Below are 27998 nucleotides of genomic sequence, written 5' to 3'. Positions count from 1 at the left end.
TGGTCCAGTCCCTCAGGAGAAGCCTCTCTTCAGCCGTCACACACCTCGGCACAGCTCTGCGCCACGTCTGGGAACGTGTGAGCTCCCAAGAGTCCAAGGAAGCCATCGTAGGCTGTGTGCTATGCATTCTCAACATGCACAAGAAGGTGGACAACTGAGCTCCCCCTTCACTTGCAGTTCAACCTTCCACTTGTCAGCAGCACAGAGACTGGACAAGCAGACGCAGTGAGTGAGGACAGTGTACAGAGGAATGTGAGGGACTTTTCTTTTCAATGTGAATTTGGTCTACAGATTTTTTTTTTCTCATCCGGACACTTACCATGTCTGAGAGCATCGTCAGGAAGATACAGCCCTTCACAATCGGGACTAAGCTGTCAGTCCCCGCCGTGCCCAAATGCCAGGATTTTACAGAGACTTATCTGCACTGTCAGAACCTTGATAACTGCACACTGCAGCAGAACCTGAACTCGCTCTACCTCAGTCGACAGCAGGTCTGCGCACATGGCCCCTGCCTGATCGTGCCCACCGGCCAGCAGGTCACCCCCGTGAAACAGAAAGAGCCCGATATGACCGCAGAAGACCACCTCAACCAGAACGTTGCGCCTTCCTCTGCTGTTTCCAGATCCATCAAGAAGATCACAATCTCTGGGAATAAGAAAAGCCCAGAGAACGCAATTTCAGCCGGACTAAAACAGCGATCCGTTTTGGGATCCACATCCAAAAACCACAACAACAACAACAACATCGGCGGCACATGTCATTCCAACCTTCCGCGGATTGTGGGAGTCGACTGTGACAATAAACCTAACTCTCCGTTCAAGGTACAAGACACAGTCGAGATATAAATAGCATTTAAATGTCAATTTATACTGTTGTATTTAGATGTGCGCCTCTTACAATACTTAGCTATCCATGATTTTATGATTCCAAATGTTTTTCTTTCTTTCTTTCTATCTTTTTAAGCTAAAGCCACGAAATGCTTTTTGAGTATTAGTTGGCTCACTCTATAAATGTATTGGAATCTATTTTCAGGTCGTTAGCCTTAGATTTTACAACCAAGCCCATGCCCCCTGAGGCTATATTACACCTTTCATTGAAACACATTTATGCTAGCTTTGTCATGCTCACAAGCATCCTTACCTTTGCTTTATATTTATCGATACCAACATTTTAATTTGTGTCCAAATTTTAGGTTTTAGTGACTACAAACAATGGCGAGGATTATCCAGCGATGCAAGAGCAAACCAAATCGAAAAGACAGAAGTCCATACAACAGGTAATAAGCTTTGCTCAATTTGATTGTTAAGTCAGCTATTACTCGTGTGTGTGTGTGTGTGTGTGTGTGTGTGTGTGTGTTTTAAATGAGTAAAATTCCATGACTTTTTTCCTTTTTTTAACACGTTTTTTAAACTTTTCTTCTTCATGTCTCAACTGTTTTATTGGTGTTTTGTTTTATTTACAGTATGTGGTTTGCCCTCTACGTTTTCTAATATGGCACATTTGTGGGGCAGTGAATTCAAGGGCAGTGTGAGTCCTTGCGTTTCCTCTTATTTGGCTGTCACGAAATGTAAAAAGTCACCGGTCAGCAGAATAACCCAATCCACTGCACTGTATGTAGTGTGTTGCATGACATTGGGCAAAACGTATTGTTATGTTTGGCCAGGCCCTCGTTGAAGTCATCTCTGTATTCCTGTGTGTGTGTGTGTGTGTGTGTGTGTGTGTGTGTGTGTGTGTGTGGTGCTCTGTTACAGCACACCCTTCAGAGGCAGTGCTCACTGGAAAACATGAGGTCAGGGAAGATGTTAACAAAAGAAAAGACATTGTAAAGTCCACATGGAGGCCGGTAATAATAACACGCTAACACAGCGTTTGCCTTCCTCGTACTTTTAGGTCATTCGACTGGATAACAAATCTTCATTGGCTCGCACACTAGTAACTGAAACAGCATGTTTTCTTGTCTCATTTCAAATAAATAGGTAAAAATCAATTAAAGAAGCAGATGTAAAGTACAAAAAGAAAAGTGTAACCAAAAAGATCAGAACAAAAATCAATTAATGATACCAGAAGTAAAATTCAGGTGTGACCGCCGTAATCTGCAGTGTTAAGAAACATTTTATACAGCAGCATTTTTGAATGATAAAATGGCACAATGTTTAATTTTAGCATAAAAACAGACCAACAGATAAAAACAGGCGTTGAAACTGTGTCTAAAGGCAGAAATTCAAGTATCTGCCAATTTCCACTTCCTCCATGTACCCAGGTGCTTCCCGACTGCAGGAAAGCTTGTCGAGTGGGAGCATTGTGTTCTTTTTAAAAATTTTATATAATGCCGATATGGATGCAGTTTATTTTTTTTATTTTTTTTGTAAAGAGTGGCCTTGGGAAGTTTCCAAGGTCTGACTGACACAAACAACAATGTTGAAATTGTGGGCACTGACGATGTACTGGTTTCAAACAAGCAGGATGATCCCATTTCCTTGTACCCAGTGACCTTGTAAAGTGATTTGTCTGTCTTCATACTGTATTCACTGTGTGATTGACTGGTGACGAATCCAGGCTGGAGTCTGCCATCCACCCGAAGTCTGCTGGGATATGCTCCAGCTCACTGTCCTTCTGAATGGATGGGTGAATGTTGCGATCATGACATTTCTCTTTTTCACAAATCCTGAAGACTAGAGGTATTTGCTTAATTCCAAATTGACATTTAAACTTCCCATTTTCTGAATGGCAGGACAAAGATGCTCAAAGATGTCAGCATCACACACAGAATGAAGAGCCATCAGATGTTACATCCAAGAGTGACTTCTATACTCAGCACACATCTTTCTTCAACAAGGAAGTACTGCAGGTAAATATATAGTACGTAGTGCAAATTGCCTGAAGACATTTCATGTGTTCATTAAAAAGAAAAAAGAGAAAAAAGTGGTGTGGCAACTACTTGTGCATAACATTCCCTTGTGCTTGAACAATAGCAGGAAACTTGGCTGCCTCTGTTAAATGCAAATGAAATACAAATAGAATTGTAATTAATGTCACGGTTAACATCCATCAGCTTTGGGTCCTGTTATTTCCTGCTCTGAAAAGACCATGAAATGACTTTCCACATAATACCGGTTTTTGAAACTACGGTGGAACCTCCGAGCACCCTGAAAGTGGTCCGATTTGATAAATCCAAATTTTGGGGAAAAATATGCCTCATCGAGCCTGACTTCACCAACTCTCCGTACACTTCGGCTAAGGATCCAAAGGCTCAACTTCACTAAATACAGTTGAGATCCGCTATTTGTGCGGAATAGGAACCGGGTCAGTCCACAACGAAAATCCTCGTATATTTGATGCGCTTTGATAAGCATTTGGTGAATCCATCCATTATCAGAACCAGTTATACTCACAAGGGTTGCGGGCATGCGGGAGCCTATCCCAGCTGTCTTTGAGCAGTAAGCCTCTCAAAGGTGCAATTTTTAAAATTTTATTTATATATTGTGGTTAACTTCACCTTTTACTCAAATGTTATCTTCAAAATATAACCTTTTCAGGAAAAAAAGTATTTATTATTATGAGGAAATTGTTTCAGACTTGACGCTGTTTTCTATTTAAAAAGCTTTTGAACTTAGAACAACTTGGAAGACAACTCTGGAGTGTACTGTTCAGTATCCCCTTGCATTTTAAAATTTTATGACCACAGATGTAAAAAGAAGCAAGACTGTGTTTAATTTATTAGCCGTATATTATCCCTTAAATTGGAATCAGGCAAAATATGTACTGCTGCTTATTTTGTCCCAAGAAGTTGAATGAGCGGTGTTCGGAAAAGGGGAGACAAGGAGGGAAAAGCGCCACAAGTGAAGCAATTATTTAGGGATGAGATCATTGTTTGGCTCTATCTCTTCACGCCTATGGCCCTGCAAGGCTTTATGAGCTGCAGAACGGGTCACGTTATTTCATCCCTACTGACAGGCTGGTGGACCTGCAAGTTTGGCAGAAGGACATTTTGTCCAGTCAATCTGTCCAAACATGAATCCATTGATTTGTAGTAATAAGAACTATTGGATGTCGCAAGCTCTGGAAGTGTTTGTCTGAAAAGCAACGCATTCCTGTAGAATATTGTTCATGCTAGCAAATTTAGTTGCTTTTAGCTAAATTTAGTGATTGATGTTAATAGACATTGTGACAATGTGCTGAAATGATGTTTGCGGATGTGTGTTAAGCAGTCCTAGATTTAGATACCTCAGAACATGTCGGGTTTATAAGGAGTTAATCGATCAAGCCGAAAAATTTTAGGTTATTTATCTATTTTTTTATTTTAGAGATAGGGATTTCAAAAAGGCGTAATGCTTGATGCTAAGGTCGCAAAGCCGGTCAGCACATGGAGAAATGCACCATCTGTCTCGAAGGCTGTTCTGCAAAACTTCACAACATTCATCAGCATTTTTCCATGACAAAGTATAGAAACCTGCACTCCCACAGTTGTTTTCAGGGCCAAGCCGCATACCTAGAGCAGCGTAAAATGTGGCTGAAGGGTCAGTACTTTACAATGTGTAAAAATGTACATGCGTTCTTGTTTTTACCTTCAATTGCTAAAATTCAACTTTAGGACTAAAAGGCTGTCTGAAAGAGAGCCATTTTGCTTTCTAAATATATTGACCCAAAGGATGACATCATCAGCAGCTCTGTTTTCAATGTAGTAACAGATTTTTCGTATCATAGAAGCAGCCATACAATCTAAACTGCTAATATCGGCGCTCTTCTTTTTTTTTAGCTTGACTAAGGCCCAATTGTATGTTGGGACCAGTAAGCCATTGTTGTGCAGAGTGGACAGGAAGAAACAAGGGAATCATAGACTTCCTGGATGAGGTCATTGCGAGCCATGAGATCCTTCCAAGATTGAAGCGATAGCAGCAGGCACATTTTGTCAAGCTCTTTTCCTTCTGTTCTACACATAAATACCTCGGATGCCTCAAGGGGCCCGTAAACATAACACAAACCTTTCTGAAGCCAAGTGACATCACACATTTTACTCTTGGGCAAAGTCTTGTTTAGTGGCCACGTCACATGTGGTTGAGATGTTTAATGCAGATGAGGAAGGGAGTTTTTAATATTTATTATGTAGTATTACTCACTTTATATTCCTTTAGGTTCAAAGTGTTGGCATTGTAATGGCTTACTTGTGCACCGAACTGTAATTTGGCGTTCGACGAAATACATAAGAGAAGCTCTGTGGAAAATAAAAGCTTTGCTTATTTCTGGATGCCCCAACGAGGTTCTTTTTTTTCGTACAGGCATAACAAATAAATTATGCATTTTCAAACGATTGGGGCTGTTGTCACCTGCTTTGAGGCCTCACTCTTGACATCATCGGACAGAAAAGTCAGCTCTGCATAAAGCCTTATGCAATCGTGTCCTGGCAGTGACCATGGGAAACGTCTGCTTTGCATAATATAACATTAAGAACAAAAATGTTTCTTGATGTGCCTGAAGCCCTGTAAGCCAAAGCCTCTCTTACCTCCTTATCAGCAGAAATAGCACTGTATTTACAAACATTATACTACCACTTTGTCTTGAGAGGCAAGTAACACATCTGATGTCATGCAAACAGCAGGCGTGGACACTTCTTTAACAGAGGTTGTGCAGTTCAATTCTGTGGGCTTGTATGGAAGAAAATTCCAGAGACTTGGGTTTACTTGTAGAAAATAATAACGCAGATTATAATGAACTGACTCAGAGGAAATGGGCTTTGTAGGCTGAGACATGGAGCAAAAGCAAACTTCGAGACCTGAAGGATGACTCCAAAATTCAGGGCTGCCCCCTGCAGGACTGGGATGAAGCCTCACAGATACTTCAGCGAGATTTTAAGGACTTTGACAACACCCTAATTCAACTCAACCAGGTAGCTATTTTTTCTGCTGTAGTATAGGGAATCCTTACCAGGACAATACAATGCAAAGTTGCTTGTTACGTTCAACGTTTAAGACATTGAAAATTTGAACGCATTCATTAATCACAGTTAAACAGACAGTTTATAATTTTCATCCTCTGAAGACATTTTTTTGAAAATGATAGATTGCAGATGATTAACCTACCTTGGGATTCAGAAACAGACTGCCCGGTAGTCCAGTGGTTAGCACGTCGGCTTCACAGTGCAGAGGTACCGGGTTCGATTCCAGCTCCGGCCTCCCTGTGTGGAGTTTGCATGTTCTCCTCGGGCCTGCGTGGGTTTTCTCCGGGTGCTCCGGTTTCCTCCCACATTCCAAAAACATGCATGTCAGGCTGATTGGACGCTCTGAATTGTCCCTAGGTGTGAGTGTGGGCGTGGATGGTTGTTCGTCTCTGTGTGCCCTGCGATTGGCTGGCAACTGATTCAGGGTGTCCCCCGCCTACTGCCCGGAGATGGCTGGGATAGGCTCCAGCACCCCCCGCGACCCTAGTGAGGATCAAGCGGTTCGGAAAATGGATGGATGGATGGATGGGATTCAGAAACCAACAGAGGGGGATAACCAAGAATTGTAGATTCATTTTTTCCCCCCATGGTTATATCCAAAGGATTTTAGTTGAAATTTAGAAGACCCACGAGCATATCATTATGCTTCCGATGACACGTTTGGTGAACAATGCCATTTTTGTTGGCCTCCATTTCAAAAGACAGGTGATCAGCTGATCTGCAAGCTGAACCCCTCTTCCGATCTTGTGAAGAATCAGCTCAGCCATCTGAAAGACCAATGGAATATTCTGAAACAAACAGCTGCCAGCCAATCCAGGGTCCTGGGAGGTTCCAAAAACCTGCAGGAGTTCAACAAAAAAGTGGACAAGCTCGAGACATGGATTAAAGAGAAGGTCAAGTACAGCGATTCAGTCCTAGAGCAACATGAAGTTTGGCCTGTTTTTACCATATTTTGTATGCAGTATGTCATAGGTGTCAAACTCCGGTCCTGGAGGGCCGCTGTCCTGCATGTTTTCCAAGTCTCCCTGTTGCAACACACCTGATTCAAATGAACAGGTTCAATGTCAGGCTTCCGCAGAGCTTGCTGATGATCGGATCATTTGAATCAGGTGTGTTGCAACAGGGAGACTTGGAAAACATGCAGGACAGCGGCCCTCCATTTTGACAACACTAAATTACAAATGACCAACTAGCAACCACAAATATAAACTACCGGAAATCAAATATTAACTGACAAATTATTCACGAGTGCTCTCATTATCTTCATTTAAATGTCTAAGTCAACATAATTATTCATCTATCAATTCCTACTTTGTGATCTGATCGTATCAACCATTCTTCGAATTGGATTGCAAACACCAAAAAACAGCAGCTCTGCAAATAGCAGTGGTGACAATAGCTCAAGTGACCAAAATGAATGACGCACAATAAAACTTAGAAATGAATGTCTTGGCTCCAAACAGCAATAGGTCTGTGAATAATGTAAACAAAATATAACATAAAAAGTAGGAGTCCTCTGCTAATTCCAATCACCTATGAGTGATATCGGCAGATAGCGATTCCAGTACCGATCATGTGGATGAGCTACACATTTTTTTAATTACAAATTTCAAACTGACAGTGCAGAAAATGCAAACATGTATATAATGATTTAGTTACTGGTTTTGTCTGTAATGTGCAGTGTTAACAAAAGGGGGAGGAGACACTGCACTGCACACAGGTTGGTGTCTAGATGGCTGCGGGTTATCAGTATTTGTGATCGGCAACGATCACTGATTGACATGACAATCACATACTTTTCTAAGCTGTAGGCTATTTCTGTTCATGTCCTTCCTTGATGGTGGGTGTATTGTGGTATTTCTCTGGTGCCTCTAAAAAAATAGCTGGTGTCCAAACTAATGGAGGCTATAAACTCGTACTTTTATGTGTGCCAACAGGAAGCGGAGCAGTCTCTTGTTAATGTCCTGGTTACAAACGCTGACAAACTGCAGCTAACCAGAAGAATTTTAGATTTGAAACAGGTGAGCGTTAGCAATAATTGAGAACAGTGACATGTATATGTAAACAGTGGCACGGTAGTCGACTGGTTAGCACGTCGGCCTCACAGTGCAGAGGTGCAGGGTTCGATTCCAGCTCTGTGTGTGTGAGAGAGAGAGCGCAGATGGTTGTTCGTCTATGTGTGCTACGCAATTGGCTGGCAACCAATTCAGGGTGTACTGCCCGATGACAGCTGGAATCGGCTCCAGCACACCCTTGTGAGGATAAGTGGATTAGAAAATGAATGGCTGGATATATAAACAAAGCATTAACAAACTAACATTCCATATCAAAGTTAATTGTAAATTTGAATACAACAAGGTTAAACAATTTACAGTACGTTTTGGGTATTTTCTGGTGCTTATCCTTATTATTTCACTTTAGGCAAACTTTCCGAGCCATCAATAGTCCAAGGTGCAAAATGAACTTTTATACATTTCTGACTGAATTATATACTTGTTTTGTTTTGCTTCTTTACTGTAGGATGAGCAGCTATACAGAACTCTGCATGAAGAGATCAATCACATGGCTCTAAAACTGGAGAAACAAGGGAAATCAGATAGTAAAAGCATCTCAAGCAGGAGAAAAAATATCAATAAAATGTGAGTGTCCCTCAGGATGAACCAGAATACTAATGGAGTAATAACTACATTTTAACATTTTTATTGTGTAATGTACAGGTGGCTGAAGGTGCAGTCTCATCTGAAAAAACACCAAGACAATCTTCAACTTGCACTGGAAGTGTCTTCATTTTACCAGCAGGCTGACAACACATTATTTGCTATTAATAACATGGTATTCTAATTTATTGTCCTTATTTTTTCACTGTCCAACACATGGAATAACATCATTGGAACATCTGCTTTCATGTCAGATGAAAAGCACATCTGCCTCAAAACAGCCAGGCCTCCTCGGAGAGAGAGAAATCCGTGACATCGCCAGTCAAATCATGGTAGGAATTATTTTTCCCCCCAAATAAAACAGTATTTCTAGACCTAAAGGTGTTTTGCAGACACCCTCTCGACCTAACATATATACGTGTGCTAGATGTTAGATGTGAGTATGTCCCAGCTGTCAAATCTCCACCCTGCCTTGGCTGCCGGTGTAAAACAGAAGCAGAGTGAGGTCAAGGACTGCTGGGTTTCTCTTCAGCGGGTTTTCAGGTAAGTTAGTCGGTCAAGATAAGAAAACTGTGGTAGTCCCGTGAACACAGGTGTCGCTGTGTTTGTCTGTTTCCGGTCAAGGCAAATATAGGTACGGGTACATTTTAAGGAGTTACCAGTCTCAATGGCTGGGGAACCATCAGTGGGCACGGAATTTGTTTAAATCAGTCTCGTGTCCAAAAAAAAAAAGAAGCTAATTTCAAGGTAGACATTGATGTAACAAGTTCGATGCGTTATATCCAGGATGCCAAATTAGTAGGAAAGCCTGATGTATTCAGAACAAGGTTAGGACTTCTACAGTCACCACATCTTAGCCTGAGAGAACACCCATGGAGATTTTGGAGCAACATGAGACAGTGCTCTCCACCACCATCATCAACACAGCAAAGGAGGAAATATCTCTGGGAAGAATCATGCTCAACCCTGCCCAACCATGAAAACTCTTTCAGGCTTACAGAATGTCCTACTGGGGGACTATCTTCAGTTCCCGAAATGACGTAACCGCTGTCGTTTAAGCTGTGTGCCTCGGCTATTTAAATCCAAAATACACAAACACTGGCAGAACATTCACAACCATAATTGGACTTTATTGTAGACTTCGAAAGCCCTGCTGTCAGCACCACAGCAATCTCTTGCTCCGCTTGTCCTGCAGGAGTGACCGGAGAGACCTCCCTCTCATGGGCTCAACATTCACCAGGGAAGACGCTGACCCCTTGACACCAACCCAAGAGCTCCCATGCAACATGGGAACAGAGGCTCAAACGACCAAGGGAAAGCAGGGTGCAGAATGGCAAATTCATGCTGAAGACAACATGGTAAGCAGTGAAGGTATTAAGTTCTGTTAGCATGACCACACTGTGGCTCTTAGCTAGTAGGGGAAATATGTCATCAGTGCCAGCAACATCTGTGGCCACCGCACAGAAAGTGTCAGATGGTTGGGAAAACGCCTTACTTATAGTTTGGGAAGGCTCTTCCTGTATCTGGGGTTAGATGTGAGCACTGATTCCCGATTGACACCCAGCAGGCATGTTTTCATTTCTACTTGTCGGTAATACGCTGCAGTACATTGCCAGATTTCCCAGTTGTAAGGTGGTCCCCAAATAAATGATTTTATACCACACCTTCCTGAAATACTACGGTTATCCCTTTGTAGCAACCACAAGAAGACCCGTCTTAATAATTTCATAAGGTTCTACGAAAAATGTCAAACTCTGACTGTGCAACCATGCTGACAGCCGGGCCAGAGAAAACACACTTTTACGCTCACCTGAAAGTCAAGTGACATAGCCTTTCACTTTATGACAGAATATCCTGACTCAACCTCCTGAACAAAGTACAGCCTTTGTTGTGTTACTAGATGCTGGGTCAATCCATGGTGACTGGATCATGAGCAGAAATTATATTCTGGCAGCCATGTAAGAAATTATCGAGAACTTTATCTGAATCAGGCACGGCCCCGGGGTTTTTTTTCTCTCCTCGGGCTAAAGGGGGTTTGACCATCTGTGTGTGGGCAGGGCTGAGAAAAAAATACAATATTCTCATGACTTCCCTTACTTGAGAGGTCCTCTTGTTTTGTTTTGTTTTTTTGATAAAAGAATAATACACACTAGTGGTGCACGGTTGTAGATGCGTATTCAATGACGTTTAAATTAAAAAACATAACGCGCTAAATAAGATAAGATATCTTATATGACTGTAATTAATTAATCGCAATTAATGCGATAATTTGACACCTTTAGTTTGAATATGCCCAAAAGTAGAGTTTTGGACCTGACCGTCAATGGCGGTATTTGACAGAAAAGACCAAATAGCATACCCGCATCACCTCGCTGTTTTTGCACTTGTCTTCTTTACCCCAGTGAGAAACTGGCAGATTTTTTGCAGGAAAATATAGGTCTGTTTTTTATTTTTATCACAAAGGTGCTGAGATGGACTACAAGCTAAGTCATTCAAAACGATAGGCGCGTTCAGAACTATGTGCACTACTCTGAGAATGGGTGTGTTAAAGAAGGCACGCTCCACTCTCATGACTTTTCGGACGCAGCCAGCACTGGCGCACCGTGTCACCGGTCGGGGCGCTATATAAAAGACTCACCCCATCCCTCCCAAACAGACACAGGGTATAGCTGCAGCACAAACAACGAAAACGATGAGAAAATTGAGAATAATGATTGGCTCTTTCCATTCTAGTTGTTTTCCCCTGCTCTTGTTCCCAGCCTTTGACAGGCCCATTGTAAATGACAAGGGCTATTGGGCATAATGGGCTGGGAATAATGGATGTCTTCTCGTCCTGAGCCGTCACAGCTGTGAGTGTTGACTGCATTGAACTGAACCTTGTGAGTTTGCTTGTTGCTCATCTGCGGCAGCTTCACTCGCTACTCTTTATAGTGCAATTAATAAGACCATTTAACCAAAGCCCAAAAGACCAAATGGCAGCCAAGACAAAGCCAGTCACAACCACCAATAGTTGAAGTCATTTGTCACTTACTTTGTAGCATTTTACCTCAAGGCGCTTGTGTGTGCATAAGCGATTGCAGATGACAGCAGACAGACCTTGGTGTGCAAATACTGTTGATAATGTGCGTTGTTTACAACTATGTCCAATTAGTAAATAGTATTTTTGTTGCCTGTGTGTTCATCGTCATCTGTATGCCGGTGCTTGTGACTCACAAATAGAAGATTCGGGGTAGATGCCAGTAGTACGGTCTCTTTATTGCTGGAGGTAAACACAAGCATCATTTGTTTCTATGGCTAAGTGTAGCCAGATGCTAGGCCTGAAGACCAGATGGACTCAGTGCTAAGTGATAGTTTTTGGCTGACATCACTTCTTAGGAAGACACTCAAGAGGGGATCAGTCAGAAACAGATGAGGTTCAACACTACTGTGGGATCAGTGTCTTGCGAAAAGAGATGGTTGGATGAGGCTTGAAAAGCAGATTACCACTTGAAAAGATTTACTTGCACGATCTGACATCATCTCATTCATAATCTTTGGATGTTGGGCACACTTCACGGGTTGTTTATATGACAAAGGAGGTAGAACAGAAGCAAATGTGTAAGGGAATAGATGTCGACTCCATTCATCCCGCTTGTATTGGGATGTGGGATTTAAATCAGGGGTTACATTTGTGACCGTTTTGGATGTCCATCTTGTTCTGTATTTGTTGACTGAAAACAGTTACGGTTCACTTTTTTGTGGTAGTGGGATTCATGTGAGAAATATTTTTCTGTTTATCCTTGGTCTTGTCATGTTTATTTTCGCGGAGTGTGTCATTCATAAAACATTTGGCAAGCGTCTAAATATTCCTGCTTCCAGCTATGTTGCTAATACGTTTTATCTTGCTTTTGATCATTTATTTTTTTCACCAGAGTACATCTGAATGTTGTGGGAGTACTAAGCAAAGCCAGGCACAGCAAAGTGTGAACCACACCTCTTCACCCATGGGAGATGGGCCTGATGATGTCATCATCAGTCATCAGTCCAGGAGGGAAAGGTAATTTCAGCGGACCTTCACTCCCTCTCTCTTATGTAATATGAGGTCCTTATGTAAGTCATTATATGAGTTGCATGTCTTTCCAGCGGTAAGCTTAGAGGTGAGCCCAAGCCTGCCACTGCCCCGAGAGCCCACCCACGGCTTCATATTCAACTCCAGAGGTTCACTGTGTCAGCTGACAAGGTACACTGACCTCTGCAAGCGACACCAAAAATCAGTTTTTAAAGCTCAAGTCTTTTTATTTTTTAATCCGCTGCATTTCATTCAAGTCATCGCTCAAAGTCTGCACGACATTTGTGCACGCTGTAACAGACATGAGGTCATGTTTCATAATGAGCAGATCTTCAAGTGTTCACTTGAAATGCTCCAGTGTAGCAGGAAATGTCAAGGCTCATTTGTACTCATACAAAGTAGTTTTGTGAGGTCAGGAGCGGAAACACACCTAATTTTCAGTACAGTAGCTGTATTGCTTGTTGCTTAGCCAAATTACAGTGTTCTTTTTCTGTGAACACCTATTCTTCTAAATTAACTTTCCATGTCTTTAACCTGATTGCTTTTCATGTTTTTTTAGACTCTGTCCTGGCTGAAGGAAAATGTTTCCATGGCCACACAAGTGTGCTCAATAGCCACTTTCGAAGGAATAGAGGCAGCCAGGGGGTGCCAGCACGCAGTGCAACAAGAAATCTTCACCAACAAAGACCGGATCGAGGTGGTCAAAAAAGTAAGCGAGAGTTTCTTTCTGAATGACTTTGTGCAACGGATACAATGAGCTAATTTGCATTAACTGATGGTATACATTCAAGTTATCTGAATGACCCATTTTCAGGAGGGACACAGTTTGGTCCGCGCTGAGCACCCAGGCAGCACCAAGATAGAGCAGTTCCTCAGCCAGCTGGAGATGCTTTGGGAAGAGCTGCAGAGGAGGCACCAGAGAAATGCTGTCTTCCTGCAGGCCTCAGAAGACTTGAGCGTGAGGGTAACATTCATCGCATAACCTGTACTCTCAGAAATTATTTTCTTGACCCGAATGGAGTTATGCTAGATGATTGTTTCCGTTTTCGCTTTGAAAGAAACTGAACGTCCAGAGTGTGAGCTGATCTTTTAAGAGTCTGAAGATCACTTCGTATGATTTACATTGTTATTACGTGAATATGAGTTTCTTATATTATAAGGGGCACATTTTTATTGCTCATACTGACCAAAGTTACTCGCAATGAAAAGAACCCCTCTCACAAACTATGACGTTCTGCTTCTTTGCTATAAAGGTTTTTAAAGTACGACAGGCACTTGGAAGCCTGGAGTCTTGGCTGGAGTCTGTGGAGCTTTCCATGAAGGAGTCCTCGCTAGCCCGTGACCCTGAAACAATGTCAGTTGCAGAGCAAGTGAACTGTCGGCTCGGGAAAGAAATAGCCATTCGTTCCCAGGAGCTCGGTGCTCTCAGACAAGAGGTGGAGCGCCTGCAGGGCCACAGTCACCCACACGCACGTGGCTTGCCATCACGTATGGAAGAGGTGGACACAAAGTAAGATGAAGTGTCCTTTCTTTGAGATCTCATTCAATTCAAACGTTGAAGTTGGGGGCATTACTTAATGCGCCGCTGGGGCAGTCAGACTAAATGTTTTCAGTGTTTCCACAATGTTATGCTTGCCAGTTCTAATTTCAATATTTCATTTATTTTGAAGTTATTATTAGGACAATCAAGAAAACTTATTATAATACACATTTTTTTCACAATGTGTTTACCCGTTGAAGCTTTGGCCTCGGTCATTTCTGAATCATAAAGCACATGATGTCTGATCCTTCGTCATGACATCTACTTCCCTACCACACAATGAATGTCAGACTCACCCTTTCCATGCTTCTCACTTTGGTTGACTAATAGCATGAAAAGATGTTGCCATGGGCACTGAGTACAATTTGGGATTCAACTGTATTATTAGATGTACCTATACTCATCAAAAAAGACTGCAAAGAACACAAACTGACTAAAGAAAACAAAGAGTGGTAAAGGTTTCCATTTAGGTTTTTCAGAGTAGGTAATGAGCAGGGCCTGGAATAGGCCCGTCAAGAAAGCTCTCACTAACCCACAGTTGGGCTGGTGTCATTTATTAACCCTGAACGCAAGCAACTTCAAAACCGTTTAATGTGGAAAGATATCATTTCGAATGGTTCCTTTTCACATCTCAAAAGTAAATTCTCCACACATGTGGATATAACCGTACTCTGCTGTAGAAATGTTTATGTGACACATGATTACATCAAAACCTCATTCTTGCAGAGTAAAATAAACTCAGATAATATACGCAATGTGTACAATATGGTTGCTGAAAGGCGCTCGAGTGTGAACGCCTGTGATGAATAAGGTGTGCCTGATTTTCCAGTGTTGCAAATGTTTCCAGGTACCAACGTGTTTTAAGTGCCCTGACTCAGCAGAGCTCCAAGCTGCAGGACAAGCACATGCGGACTGAGTCCTTGAAGCAAGTGGAGCTGGACAAGAGTCAGGAGCCTGACAGTACTCCATGCTTAGTTCAGGTGAGACATATCGAGGAAAAATATTTTTTTTATATATATATATATATCCCCCCCATCCATCCATCCATCCATTTTCTATTCCGCTTTATCCTCACGAGGGTCACGGGCATGCTGAAGCCTGGCCCAGCTTTCTTTGGGCAGTAGGCGGCGGACACCGTGAACTGCTTGCCAGTCAATCACCTGGGCACACATAGACGAACAACCAACAACCATTTGCGCTCACACTCACACCTAGGGACAATTTAGAGTGTTCCATTAACTGCCACGCATGTTTTTTGGAATGTGGGAGGAAACCGGACTACCCGGAGAAAACCCACCCATATGTATATATACCTGTGTATGTATATATATATATATATATATATTTGTCTAACTGTTAACGCTTTGAGTATGACAAGCTCTTTTTGGACGGTATAAAGAATATTTTACGGCACACATAAAACCAACACTCAAAGTAAATACATACCTCATGGGTGTGGGAAAGTTTCTTTTATGAAGTACATAAAGTATAATAGATATTTGTGTATAGCCTCTCCACAGTAAGAGCTCATCAAATCCTGACTTGCTGGGACTTCAAAGCAGTGGTGAGGGTGAGCTAAGCATGGGGGGCTCTGTGGCGGAACTGAGAGAAGCTGCGGGGATGCAGAATGACACCGCAAGGGAAAGAGGACCATCGCAAAGTCACGAGGAGTCCATACAGGAGCTATTGAGCAAGGTGAGAAAGGAAAAGGATAAGTAGAGAAACCCATGGGTTATTAGGTACAAAGTATTTCTGTCGCAACAGCTGGGCAAATAAATATAGCAGCATCTGGTTTGATTTGTGTGCTATGGATTTAAAAGGCCACAAATGAGCATCTTGCGGCGTTTTCTTTTCAGTAATGTGATTTATGCAGTTCACGTCAGGATAGCACATAAACATGCCTGAGGAGACGCCACGTCACCTCCTAACATTTGCAATGTTTATCTCACTGAAGAATAATGAGTTTCATCAAGTTCTCATGATGATTTATGTGCAACCCTAGCAAGCCAGACTGTCTGTGTGCTTGGAGGAGTGTCTCTGCTGCTGCAATGACCTTAACCTGGACGTCCTTGAGAAGGAGACAGATATGGCAGTCCAGTGTGAGCCAGATCACTGTGACTTGGAGACTCTGCAGGAGAGGACCACCCAGCTCGAGGTGACAAGAATATTGTAACTATGTGATGTTCCAAATTCAGAATTGCACCAAAGCTAATATTTGAACAGACCTAATTTGATCTATGAATTTGTGTCTGTTTTCTGCCAGATTGTGTCCCTTCTTAAAAAGGGCCACCCAAACTCACTATTAAGCTGTCTGTGGGTGTTTGTGTGTGTGGGTGTGTCACATCCGAAGGGTACAGGATGAAAAGTGCGCTTTCACACCAAAGATCTGTGGGAGTCATGTGCGCACACGCACGCAAAGCTCTCTGGACCTGATAACATTGTAGCAGAAATGACCTCATCCCACAAACTGAAATAAATGTACCGTCAGCAGACAGGAATCCTATCTCACTGTTCTTGAGGCTCACTGTTGCAGACGGACGCAATAAAGTATTGCTCCCAGAGAACCTTTAACGCGAATAATTACTGCCTTGTCAAAAGAAAGAAAAAGGTGGATCCGATGGCTACTTCACTATTGCGTGATCAAACATATGTGGACCATATGTTTTTCTGCGGTAGACTACACACAAAGCTACGGCGATGAAGCCATGGGCAACGTTACAACTAGTACATGCTTACACAACAGTGCCAAAAATGATGCTAAAATCATCTTTTATTGTGATTCTGCGATCCTCACAGATTGACTATGAGGTTCTCACTGATGAAGTGAAGGAGATGGAGAGCCAGGCTTGTCGTTTGAAGGAGCTCTGCACAGAGAGCATACCGGTACTTGGGACAAAGATTCGGGCAATACTGAAGGTCTGGATGGAGCTGGGGAAAAGAGTGATGGAGCTCAAATCACGTCTGCAAGAATTCTTGCATCTCCAAGACTTCTTCAGGAGCTACCTTTCAATGATGTAAGAAAACTGGAGGGATATGCCAGGTTTTAGGGACAGATGTTCTTGCCATCTTTACGTTTGTGTGAACATCTATAAAGAGTAAAGAACAAAGTTCTTGTGCTTGAAAAGTAATGTGTTCAGGAAGTTGCCACACATTTCCTGCAAGTTGGACATCCTCACTTATGTCCTTTTAGGGTGGAGATCTGGTCATTCTCATATTTTATGAATGACTTTTTCTCACAACTCTGTTCCTTGTCTCTTCCAACACCTCTTACCTTTCTCCCCCACTTGCTTGGATAGCTCATGGACAGAAGACACTCGGTCATGCATCTTCTCAGAAGCCTTGCATCTGAGATCAGATGGACAGAGCCTACAGTCCACAGAGCTTGATGTACAAATTGAGCAGAAGTTTGAGGAGTTTGACGAGCTGGCGGCATCTGGGAGAAATATTTTAGACAAAGAACATCATCTCACTCAGATGGTGAGCTGGGTTTTGTGTGTGTGTGTGTGTGTGTGTGTGTGTGTGTGTGTGTGTGTGTGTGTGTACACCGGTATATATATATAATTGGAATATCATTTTTAATACTGACATCTTAGTAATGGGTTTCAGGTAGGAGAGCGCTTGGAAGAACTACGCAGTATGCTTGGGTGGATTTCTGTGCACTGGAGAGCAAAGAAACAAGAGTGGGTTCTCAAGAAGAGGACGCAGGAGTCCTCAATCGATAACATTTACTCTGAGGCCACATTGTACTCTCCTTCAGAGGTAGATTTGAACAAGTCGCCTGAAATGACAAACATTTTCAACCAAGCTTGTTCAAGAAATACATCTTCGTAGCACACGCGGTGTTAAACAAATAGTACCTAATACTTCTCTCTATGGCTTTTTTAATAGACTACAGAATCCTATGAGTTCTGTCAGTCTCTGAATCTCATCTCAGAAGGAAGAAAACCCAAGGCTGGAGGAGACAGCCAGAACCCGGAACAGTTTCATGGACATGCTCAGCAGCCAGAGGAGAAGCAGTTAGAGGATGGCTACGAGGTGATGAAAAGTATCACACAATGGGACGGTGAGGCCCCCCGATCAGAGTCTCCCACACAATCACTCACGGTCATTCGGGAGCCCAGCAGTTCCTCTTTAGGGGGCATGGTCAACCTCATCCTCCGCTTTGGTAACGCAGGGAACAGCCATGTTCAGATGGTGGACCAATCTGTTTCGAATGATGAGGTTGTTGAGGAGACTTCTGAGCCTCTCCACAGGGTGAGCACACATACTTGATGTTTTTGCTTAACTCACCAAAATGGCTCCACACTGATATGTTGGTCCGCAACTGCATCCACAGGATCTCTTTCTTTGAATATCTGCTGTTGGTTCATTTCTCATTCTGCTTTGGCTTTTTCATTCTGTCTTTTTTTCCCCCACTTTCTCCTTTAGCCGACTCTGCCAGCCTGTAAAAACTTTTGGAAGCGCTGCCAGGGGCTTTTGGAAAATGCTTTGGGTAGTTTGAAGCGAAAGAAAAAGATTTATCGGCAGAGTGCAAATGAGGTAAATTGCAGGGTGTGAATTAAACAACGCATGCTGCGCTTTCAAGTGTGCTGGAACTGCATGCTGTGTGTAGTTATTTACTATGGCCAAACCGTAGTTGGTCCTGCAACTTGCTTCCCTGTCTTGTGATCCATTTTCCAAGCCGAGAGCTGCGAGGAAATATTTGAAGTCCAAAAACCTGAATGCTGACAACGCATTATTATTTTACTCACACCACTGCTACATCATTGTGTCAGTTACGAAGTGTGAAAATATAATTTAATGTTAATACTCAGAATTTTCCACTCACAGAAGTCATAAATGCAAACAAGGACCCAATAAATTCTGCTTTTATGATGCACATTAACTGGAGTGCTATTTTAGCAGAGGACAATAGAGGTGTGTTACTTTTACCATCTAACCATGTACTAGGTGGTGTGACTTCAGATTTTATTGAGGTCATCAATGTGAGCTGGCTGACGGATCGTTCGCTGTCATGTCAACATATTTTCAGCCGAGGAAAAAAAATCCTCTCACATAGTCTGCTTATTGTCGCCCACCGTATAACATATTACATTTGTATGCACCAGACAGCAGCATTGAATACACAGTTAGGTCAACAAAAAAAATATCACTTATTTGTCTTTATTCTGATGGACACTATTTCACCAACATATTTCTTGTCATTATTATGTGTAATAAACACCAATGGTGTTGCGCTGACAGAGTCAGGAAACTTTGCTGGACTTTGGTACAGGACCTCTTTATAAATGGTTTTCACTTTCACACTTTATTGCTTTTGCTCTCTTTCCCAGACTTAACTACAGGATTCAAAGTAGGTTACTTTCATGTCAGGCTCCATTTTTAGTTGTTTTTTTTTCTCCACATTTCCAGATGTCCCTAACACTGTGTTTGTCACTCTAGGACAGTTTTGATTTACAGTACATCAGTAATTATCAATGGTTTTCTTGGTGTGATTGCACCTTAGTCTTCCAAAAGATACTATTTCAGGAATTTGGAAAAGAAGGATAACGGTTACAAATGGGATATGTACCAGAAAACCCGATTACTTTTTTAGTAAAACAGTACAACCAAAGGCTTTTGGAAGGGATCTGGTACCAAATTACCAAGAAGGGACGACAGACTTTCAAAGTCGAAAAGGGAAACAATATGGGACTATTTTAACTGTATCCGACAAATGCTTATTTACTGTCATCTTATTCTATTACCCTTTCACTTTTTTCCTTTCTTTCACCTAGTTATTTTCATGGTAATCTGAAGTTTTTATGTTCCTATGCCGTCATTCATCCTTAGCACATGAAACGGATCATGTTCTTTGCTGTCTGCAAAATGACACCACATACATCTCGGGGAATAAAAATCATTACGTCAAGCATTTTGAGATTCTGAGGGGGAAAAAACTCACATTTTGAATGGCTCTCTCCCTCTCTCCATCTCTCCCTAGGTGAGTACTTACTTACATGTCAAGGATAACAACTCAGCTGTGGCCCCAGTGTATGAGAGCATCACTCTCCCGCCCCAAAAGAACCGGTTGACATCTTCAGCCTCCCTTACTTCCTCCTCATCCTCCTCTTCACCACCCTTGACAGTGCAAGCACCTCAGACTAGCGTATCCTTCCACCCTTTGAATGTCAACAGCTCCATATTCTGCAGCCTCAAGAGAATGGGCAAGAAAAGAAAGAGAAAGAGAGACACTCGCAGGCATACCATCCAAAAAGTCATGGGGGTGGACGAGGAAACAGATGAGCCTCTTTACGCCTGTGAGACAGTCACTTATGACACTCATACCTGGCCACTCAAAGATGGTCGAAGGAAGAAAGGTTCGCCACAGTGCGGAGATGAAATTGATGCTATGTCTGACATAAAGAATCCCCTACTGAGAGACATTGAGTTAGAATGCACTGGAGAGGACACGATTACTCCATACGCTGTTTCAGAGGGACGGGCCACCTCCAACCAAGGGACAGGCCGGTGCAAATTTCTTTCCTTGGGCTCCGTGTTGAGCTTTGACTTACCAAAGGACATGACTCTCATCCCCAGCATTCAGGAAATCATAACAATAGCTCCTCCGGAATCCAATAAGGCAACTGGGACTGATCCAGACCCCAACTTCCAACGGCACACAGCAATGAGTTCATTCAAACAAACTCGACCCTCGCTGGACAACACAGTTAACAGAGCGGAAGTCAGCTCTCAGATACAGACGTCTACAGTTGCTGCCAAAGATTTGGCTGATAATGACGCCATTCTCAACACAACTCCTCCCCCGGCAAAAGACGAGGATCAGATGGGACCTTGTAATGGTTTGTCCAAAAGTCAGTTAAACGTGCAGGATGATGCAGAGCAGGAGTGGGACGAAATGTCATCAGTACTCAAAACTGGAAATGATTACACCTGCAAGCTTTCCCAACCGATTTATGTGAATCAAGCCACTGTGGCCATTAACTCCGCGGCTCATAAAAACCAGTGCCCAAATGTTCGTACACTTATTCGGGACCTCAATGGACACAAGTACCATAAAAGTGCAATACATGCACATGATGAGAACACAGGACAGTGTCTCCACCAAGCTTCTCACATGTTTGTCAATCTCAAGTCAACTGTGAAAGTTCGACAAGACTCTGTGGACTCAGGCATCTCCAGCTCCAGCAGTATCAAACTATATCCTGAGGGGTCATGTGCAGACAATCCCCAGATTACTGGGATGGTGGGAAAGCTCATGTCCCTTCAAGTGGGACGCATTGACTCCATGAAGACGACAGAAAATGTGGGCTTATCAAAACACAGCGAAGACCCACAACAGGAACCTGTCCGCCTGGACCGTCAGCAGTTTGAGGAGGAGGAAGAAGAGCTGGAGGGCATCTGGAAGCAAACTACCAACTTCAGGCAGAGTATCTGTTCAGACATAATGTATCAGCCTAACCAAGAGGAGTCCATCTCATTGGATCAACCGAGTAAGGCCATTCCCAGCTCATCCCCCAGCCAAGTTGCAGCTATGCACTATCGAAACCTGGCGACAGCATCGGAACCCAACCTCCTCGTGGCCGACTTCAGGCTGCCATCGAACACCCAGAGCCTCCTGTGTGGCGACAAGGAGCCGCTACAGATCGTCAAAGACAGAAGGTCCTGGGCAGCCTTTCCAAACAGGGACCAAATTGGCAAGACCTTTGTGGCTGTGAACGAAACAGCCGCAGATCAGTTGAAACTGCCAGATATTGTTGACAATCACAACTATATCTACCAATACAAAGATGGGGAAGAGGAGGAAGAGTCAAAAGGTGGTGAGGAGATGGGCAAACGCACACCTAGTTCAAAGGTGAGGTCATTAATTGATTAACTGCCAGCACAGGAGACTGCCCTAAATTGTAGAGCCAATTCATCTCACTGCCGAGAATGTGACTTTGTTTTATTTTGCCTCACTCGCCCACATTTTCCCAGCGTGAAAGCCAAAACCAATGTGAAAAAAAAGAACAAAAACAAACTTGTTTTCTTTGGCACTACCAAGTAAATCAGCTCCCAAATTTAATAGTTTTTAATAGTCTTTAGCTGATGCAGCACTACTCATTCAATGTTGGTTGTAATTAGCATGAAAGCTATTTCCAAAATACTGACCGCCACAACGTTCTTTGTCCGCTACGTAATCACCAACCACTTTAAGTAGGAGTACTTTCTACTTTTTCAATCTCTTATTTAAGTACAGTGCAGTGAGAAAGGATTTGATGCCTTCTCAACGTATTATTTTTTTCATTGTTTCCCCACTTTAATGTCTAAGACAGGGGTGTCCAAAGTGGGTCCTCAAGGGCCGCTGTCCTGCCTGTTTTCCAGCTCTCCCAGGAGCAACACACCTGATTCAAATCATCACGATTGTTCTAATGCTGCTTCAGAGCTGGCTGATGAGCTGATCATCGGAATCAGGTGTGTTGCAGGCGGGAGAGCTGGAAAACAGGAGCTGGACATGCCTGGTCTAAGTTCATCGAATATAGATATCAGACAAAGATAACCCAAGTAAACATAAAATACCATTTTTAAATGGTGAAAAAGTACTTGCTCCTCCAAGCCCAACTAAATCATGATTATACTGTGGCTAATCACATTGTTCAGTTCATTTGCACTGACCACCACAAAGCCTGATTACCCTAAGACTCATCCAGTAGATCACAAAGGACCAAAGAATGCATAATACAATGCAATTTAATACTAATCATCATAGAATAATCGCCATTTCAGTTAAACCTTAACAACGCATCTTGTTTCAAGAAAGAAAAAGTGAAGACTTTACATTGTCCATAGGGGGATGTCATGGCTGTTCTTGTGTTAAAAAAAGTTGCACAGTCAAATCTTTCATAACACAAACAAAAGAAAATCAAATCAAATCTTCTTCTCAACATGGCCAATCAAATGGCTTCTGTTACCAAGGAAATGATGTTCAAAACCTGGACACCATGGATATGCAGGATGAGTCAATGGCCACAAGATGGCGCTGCGGTACCCTAGTGAGCTTGAAAGCATCGTTTGCATCAGCAATAGGGCTGTTTTGATTGAGAGCAGGGATGAACCTGAATCATTTCATAACCCCTTTTTAGAATGAAAATCCGGAGATGCAAACAATGGAGGGAACTCTCGAAAGGAAGCAAAAATGTCAACTTGGAGGAAAGAAAGTAAGAAAGCTTCTATTTGTTTTTCAAGTGAGCACGGTCAGCAAGTGTCAAGTCCCCCGTCAGCAGCGTGCTCATATCTTATTTTCACAGGCTGCCTCCAGAGGCTGGAACTCGTACCATACTGTTTTATATCGACACACCTTATGCTTCTATCAGGATAAGAAGGACACACTAAGAGTAAGTACAGTAGCCATGAATAATTAAAGCAGACGGTAATAAGCGGTCAGTGGTGGTCAGCCTTTGCTGCCTTACAGACCTCCACATGTGGCTTGCCGCTGAACCTCACTGGAGCTGAATGTTCACCTGCACCAGAGTACACCAAGAAACCAAACTGCTTCCGTTTGAGGTAAGAACGGAAAATATAATGCGATAATTACAATGGTTGACGATCCCAGAGTTAATCAAGGAGGTTAGCTGTGCGCACGTAGTGGATAATTGAGTTGATCTGGAACCTTTGTTTTGTGGCCTTCAGGCTGCGTGATGGCTCCGAATATCTCTTCAATGCCTCCTCACGCTTTTTGATGAATAAATGGATGAACAAAATACAAGTCAACACAGGTAAGTAAATAAATAGATGTTAACATGACTGTTAGTGAGGTGGCAATGTCATTTCAGTCTTTGTCTTAAAAGGTGGAAGTCAGTCTGTGTCTTCGCTATCAAGCAACCCAGTAGATCGAGACATCCCCATTTCCTTGTAAGAAATGATCCTGCCCAACCTAACACTGCTGCTTCTTCAACTAATAGTCTATAATGGAAAGAAAACATCTGTCCCTCCCAACAGAAGCCCCCCTCTGTGCTCAGGCTGCTACGGTCTGGCCAAATGCTACTGCTCCTCCCAGCATGATCTCACCTCCACGTTTCCCAGATGGAAACCCCCGAACCGAGCCAAAGACATGGTTGTCCTCTCCAGAGAGTTCATGCGCATGCCACAGAGTCACCGAAGATGTTTGGGGGAACATTCGACCATTTCATCCACACACGGACACTCCTGCAGTAAGCCCCTCTGTCCCTCTACATGCTAAACACTCAACTCCAAAAGTATAGGAACAGGGATTCATCTATTTTTGCAATCGACTGAATGCTAAACATACATATGAGACCAGAGGTCAGAATTTCAGCTTTCAGTTTCAGGTATTTCAATCTGGATCTGCTCGACAACTTCGAAGATGGCATTATGTAAAATGGAACACTCCACTTTTAGTGGAGCAAAATTATTGGGACAGAAATAAAGCAAAAATAAAGGAATTGGCATCACTCTCATCGTATTTTAGTCATCATGTAGTTTTGTTCCTGCATTGTGCTTCGTTCTTTTTAATATTATGAGCCTCAAGTTAGCTAATCATAAACACCTCCCTTTTAGTCTGATGTAGTGATGTTCTACCCCAAGGAAGGCTCCAACCACAGCATTTCTCTGACAGCGTCAGTCAAAGTCAGCATTTTGAAATCCTTGTGTGGGTGGTACCAAGCGCTCCAAAAATGTGCTTCATTTTGTCTTTTTTTTGTATAAGTAACGCTGAACACGAGCATATTCCTTATCATTTAACACAGCTGGTACTTTAAAAGGACATTTAAATGGATAATCCTTCTTTTGTTGTGGTTTAGATGGCTATAATAGGTCTAGTCACTGCAGATATGTAGTTCTACAGTAGGGGGAGCCCAAATATTGTTTTACTGCTGGTTCAGTGGTTCTCCAATTGAACCACTGAAAGGGCTTGGTGACGAGTTTTAACACCGGCCATGTCATAATACTGTATTAGAATCATTTTTATTTTTATAATTGTTATTGTTGGGATTGTTACGGAAAAGTGCAGATGCAAAAGTAGATATTGATAAGTAAATGTATAAGTATATATTCGGTACATTGTTTATTCTTAAAAATTAATACATTTTTTATTAATCATTCTTGTATTAATCACATCTTGGTATAAGATGCACAACGACGTATTTATCAGTATGGTTACTGAATTGGATAGTACGTATATGGCATTTGATATATTGTGCGCTGTATATGTAAATATCGTATGTTCTAGAAATAGCAGAGAAAATTAACAAAATATTTGACATTTTAATCATATAATGGAGATTTAAGGGGCAAGAACAGATAATAATAATAATAATAATAATAATAGATTTTATTTATAAGCGCCTTTCAAGACACCCAAGGACACTACAATAACAAAAAACACAAAACAATACGGGTTGAGCAGCACATACATTTAGACTTCTTCCTACTCCTTTCCAAACACTTTTGTGTAAGTGCGTAATTCATGTCTGAGTAGATCGTTGTGTAACATTCTCTTGGGTTGCTTCCATTGATGCTTTGTTTCTGTTGTATGTTTTGAAGTTTTTTTGCCCTCACAAGTGAACTCATATTAACAGTATGTTCTTTATGCTTACAATTTCATACATGTTCAAGAAAAACAAGATTCAATTCAAATGGATCGTACATAGATGTAAAACAAAATTACTTTGCAACTAAATGTTTGAAAAGCACGTTGGTTGTACTTAAAAATTAAATAAAACCAAACTGTGCTTCACAACTGTAGAGTAGTGGAATGTAAAAACTATTGCTGTAAATCAATGTGACGTGATGCAATTTGAGCAATTCATTAAGTGATTCTTTGACATACCACAAGAGGGAGCCTGCGCACCGCTACCACACTGAGAATCCGTATCTCAGTTCAATGTGATTTGTCAAGTCAAGTCAGCTTTTATTGTCAAATATGCTCTATGTGGAACATACAGCACAGATGAAATTACTTTCCTCTCTCAACCACAGTGCAAACATGTAATGCTAAAATTTACGTTAAAATTCCATAAGACATAAATATATAAATATGTTAAATAAAAATAAATAAACAAATAGCAAAAACAGACAACCAAGGGCACTGAACCAAGTGATTATCGTATATTCATCGTTACTTGTGTTAAGTGCAATAATCGGATGTCAGATGCTGGGGGAGGGACTACTGCACATTTGCTTCTTCTCTGACTTTACTGTTATTTGCTGCTTGTTCTTCCACAGAAGAACAAGATGATGTTGATAATGATGACTGTAAGCAGATGATGACTCACAGACTTCAGGGAGGGAGCGGAGACAGCACCTCTTCCCCCCATTGGTCCCCCCCACGCAGCAATCAGGACTGGCTGAGCAGCAAGTGTCGCTCCCACTCCTTCACTTCTGGTTAGTTTTCGCCTATTAACCTCAATGACCCTGATAACGCGTCGTCTGCGCCTTTCTTGACGATTGCGTTCTGTGTGGTCTCCTAGCAACCTATCAGAAGATCAAGCCGACGCAGCAGACCTGCAGAGGCCCGGAGAAAGGGTCTAACTATAGTGTGACGCTAGTGCTGGGAGACAAGTCATCGGACAGAAAGATCGGTGGCGCTTCGGTATCGGTGGCTGGATGGCAGCAGGACAATTGCCCTCCGATGAGTTACACCGGCCTGGCTCGGTCTCGCAACAAATCCGTCTTTAAGAAGCTCTGTGGCAAAATCGACCTGTGACTTTTCACCAGAGTGGCCCTCATGTGCAGTGCACATGGTTTTTTAATGAGTATTATCTACTACTGACTGTATTTATATCCAGAGTTGCTACCGCAGTTTTATTTGAATGTGTGAGATTGTATTTGTGTGTGTGTGTGTGTGTGTGTGTGTGTATTATTTTAATTGCACGATGTAGTTAGAGTGTATGTTACATTTGTGTTGTTTGTATGGGACAACACGGTAAATAGTGGAGTTTGCATGTTATTTCTGTGCTTCTGTGGGTTTTCTGCAGGTACTCTGGCTTCCTCCCACAGAAAAACAAAACAAAACATGATGTTGGGTTCACTGAATGCTCTAAATCAGGGTTACCAACATGGTACCACATAGCCAGCCCCCGAGGACCGCATGAGTGGCTTATATGGGCCTGTTCCAAAAATTTCTCACTTGGGTCATTGTGATTCCCTAGGAAGGATGTAGAAGTGATAATTTCAAAATGAACACATTTGAGATTCGTACAGTAGAAATAAACTGTTGCATATTGCTGATCATTTTTGTGAGAAATCATTAACATGATCAGTGTCCTCATATACATAATAAGCATGAATTATTCATGACATAATGAAAGGCACATTGGGTAAATTTGATATTTCAGAAGTCTTTATAAAACTGGCAGCCCTTGACATAAATCAGCACCCAAGAGGTACCGGTAACTCAGTTTCACGAAGGATGGTGACCCCTGCTTCAAATGTTCTATTGAGTGTGAGTGTGTTGAAATGTGCTCTATGATTAGCTGGCAACTACTCCAAGGTGTTCTCCACCTCTCACCCAAAATCAGATGGAATTGGCTCCAGCTCTCCTAATGAAGTTTACTGGGAAAAAAAGATGGACAAATAGATGTGTTGCTTGTATTTTATCAGTGTGCGTACATAACAGCACTGCAGGAGGTCCATTTTGAAAGAACATTTGCATACAAGTGATAACACTTAATACATTACAGTAGTGCCCACCATAATTGTTTCCCTCCTGTGTGTTTTGCACTAATTAACACTTTTTTTTCATACAGTTACACAGTTTGATACTGCTTGTTGTTGGTTTGTCGCAATGAAATTTCATTATAAAACAACTTAATGATAATG

The 27998-nt window shown here is 42.2% G+C and overlaps 1 protein-coding gene across 8 annotated transcripts; it reads left to right on the top strand.

Annotated features, from left to right (window-relative positions):
* mymx (myomixer) lies at positions 1-27996 on the top strand. 8 transcript variants are annotated; one of them, XM_086122341.1, is made up of 35 exons: positions 1-227; positions 310-821; positions 1193-1276; positions 2732-2848; positions 5738-5884; positions 6637-6828; positions 7873-7956; positions 8456-8574; positions 8653-8767; positions 8847-8924; positions 9020-9135; positions 9788-9950; positions 12504-12628; positions 12715-12811; positions 13200-13349; positions 13455-13604; positions 13894-14150; positions 15028-15160; positions 15690-15875; positions 16183-16335; positions 16977-17194; positions 17477-17657; positions 17787-17939; positions 18069-18434; positions 18609-18719; positions 20164-22035; positions 23108-23212; positions 23303-23377; positions 23468-23554; positions 23632-23723; positions 23850-23935; positions 24008-24071; positions 24159-24370; positions 26403-26561; positions 26648-27996. In XM_086122341.1, exons 1-35 carry the CDS (start codon positions 122-124, stop codon positions 26881-26883), a joined length of 7101 nt encoding a protein of 2366 aa, XP_085978467.1. In that variant the 5' UTR covers positions 1-121; the 3' UTR covers positions 26884-27996. The 8 variants fall into 8 exon arrangements, with proteins under 8 accessions (XP_085978467.1, XP_085978462.1, XP_085978466.1 ...); XM_086122336.1 differs by lacking the exon at positions 23108-23212 and having other exon boundaries at positions 191-821; positions 18069-18243; positions 18355-18434; XM_086122340.1 differs by having other exon boundaries at positions 191-821.
* Positions 27997-27998: the final 2 nt, after the last annotated feature.

The sequence above is a fragment of the Hippocampus guttulatus genome, chromosome 10, assembly GCF_054856545.1.
Source record: "Hippocampus guttulatus isolate MCC_2025c chromosome 10, RoL_Hgut_1.0, whole genome shotgun sequence".
NCBI lineage: Eukaryota > Metazoa > Chordata > Actinopteri > Syngnathiformes > Syngnathidae > Hippocampus > Hippocampus guttulatus.
This window is presented reverse-complemented; position numbering and strand designations above follow the sequence as displayed.

Coding starts and splice junctions, on each gene's coding strand:
- mymx (XM_086122341.1), top strand. CDS start 122: ATGCATTCTCAACATGCACAAGAAGGTGGACAACTGAGCTCCCCCTTC. Junction 8,768..8,846: donor TATTTGCTATTAATAACATG/GTATTCTAATTT, acceptor CTTTCATGTCAG/ATGAAAAGCACATCTGCCTC. Junction 17,658..17,786: donor AACATCATCTCACTCAGATG/GTGAGCTGGGTT, acceptor AATGGGTTTCAG/GTAGGAGAGCGCTTGGAAGA.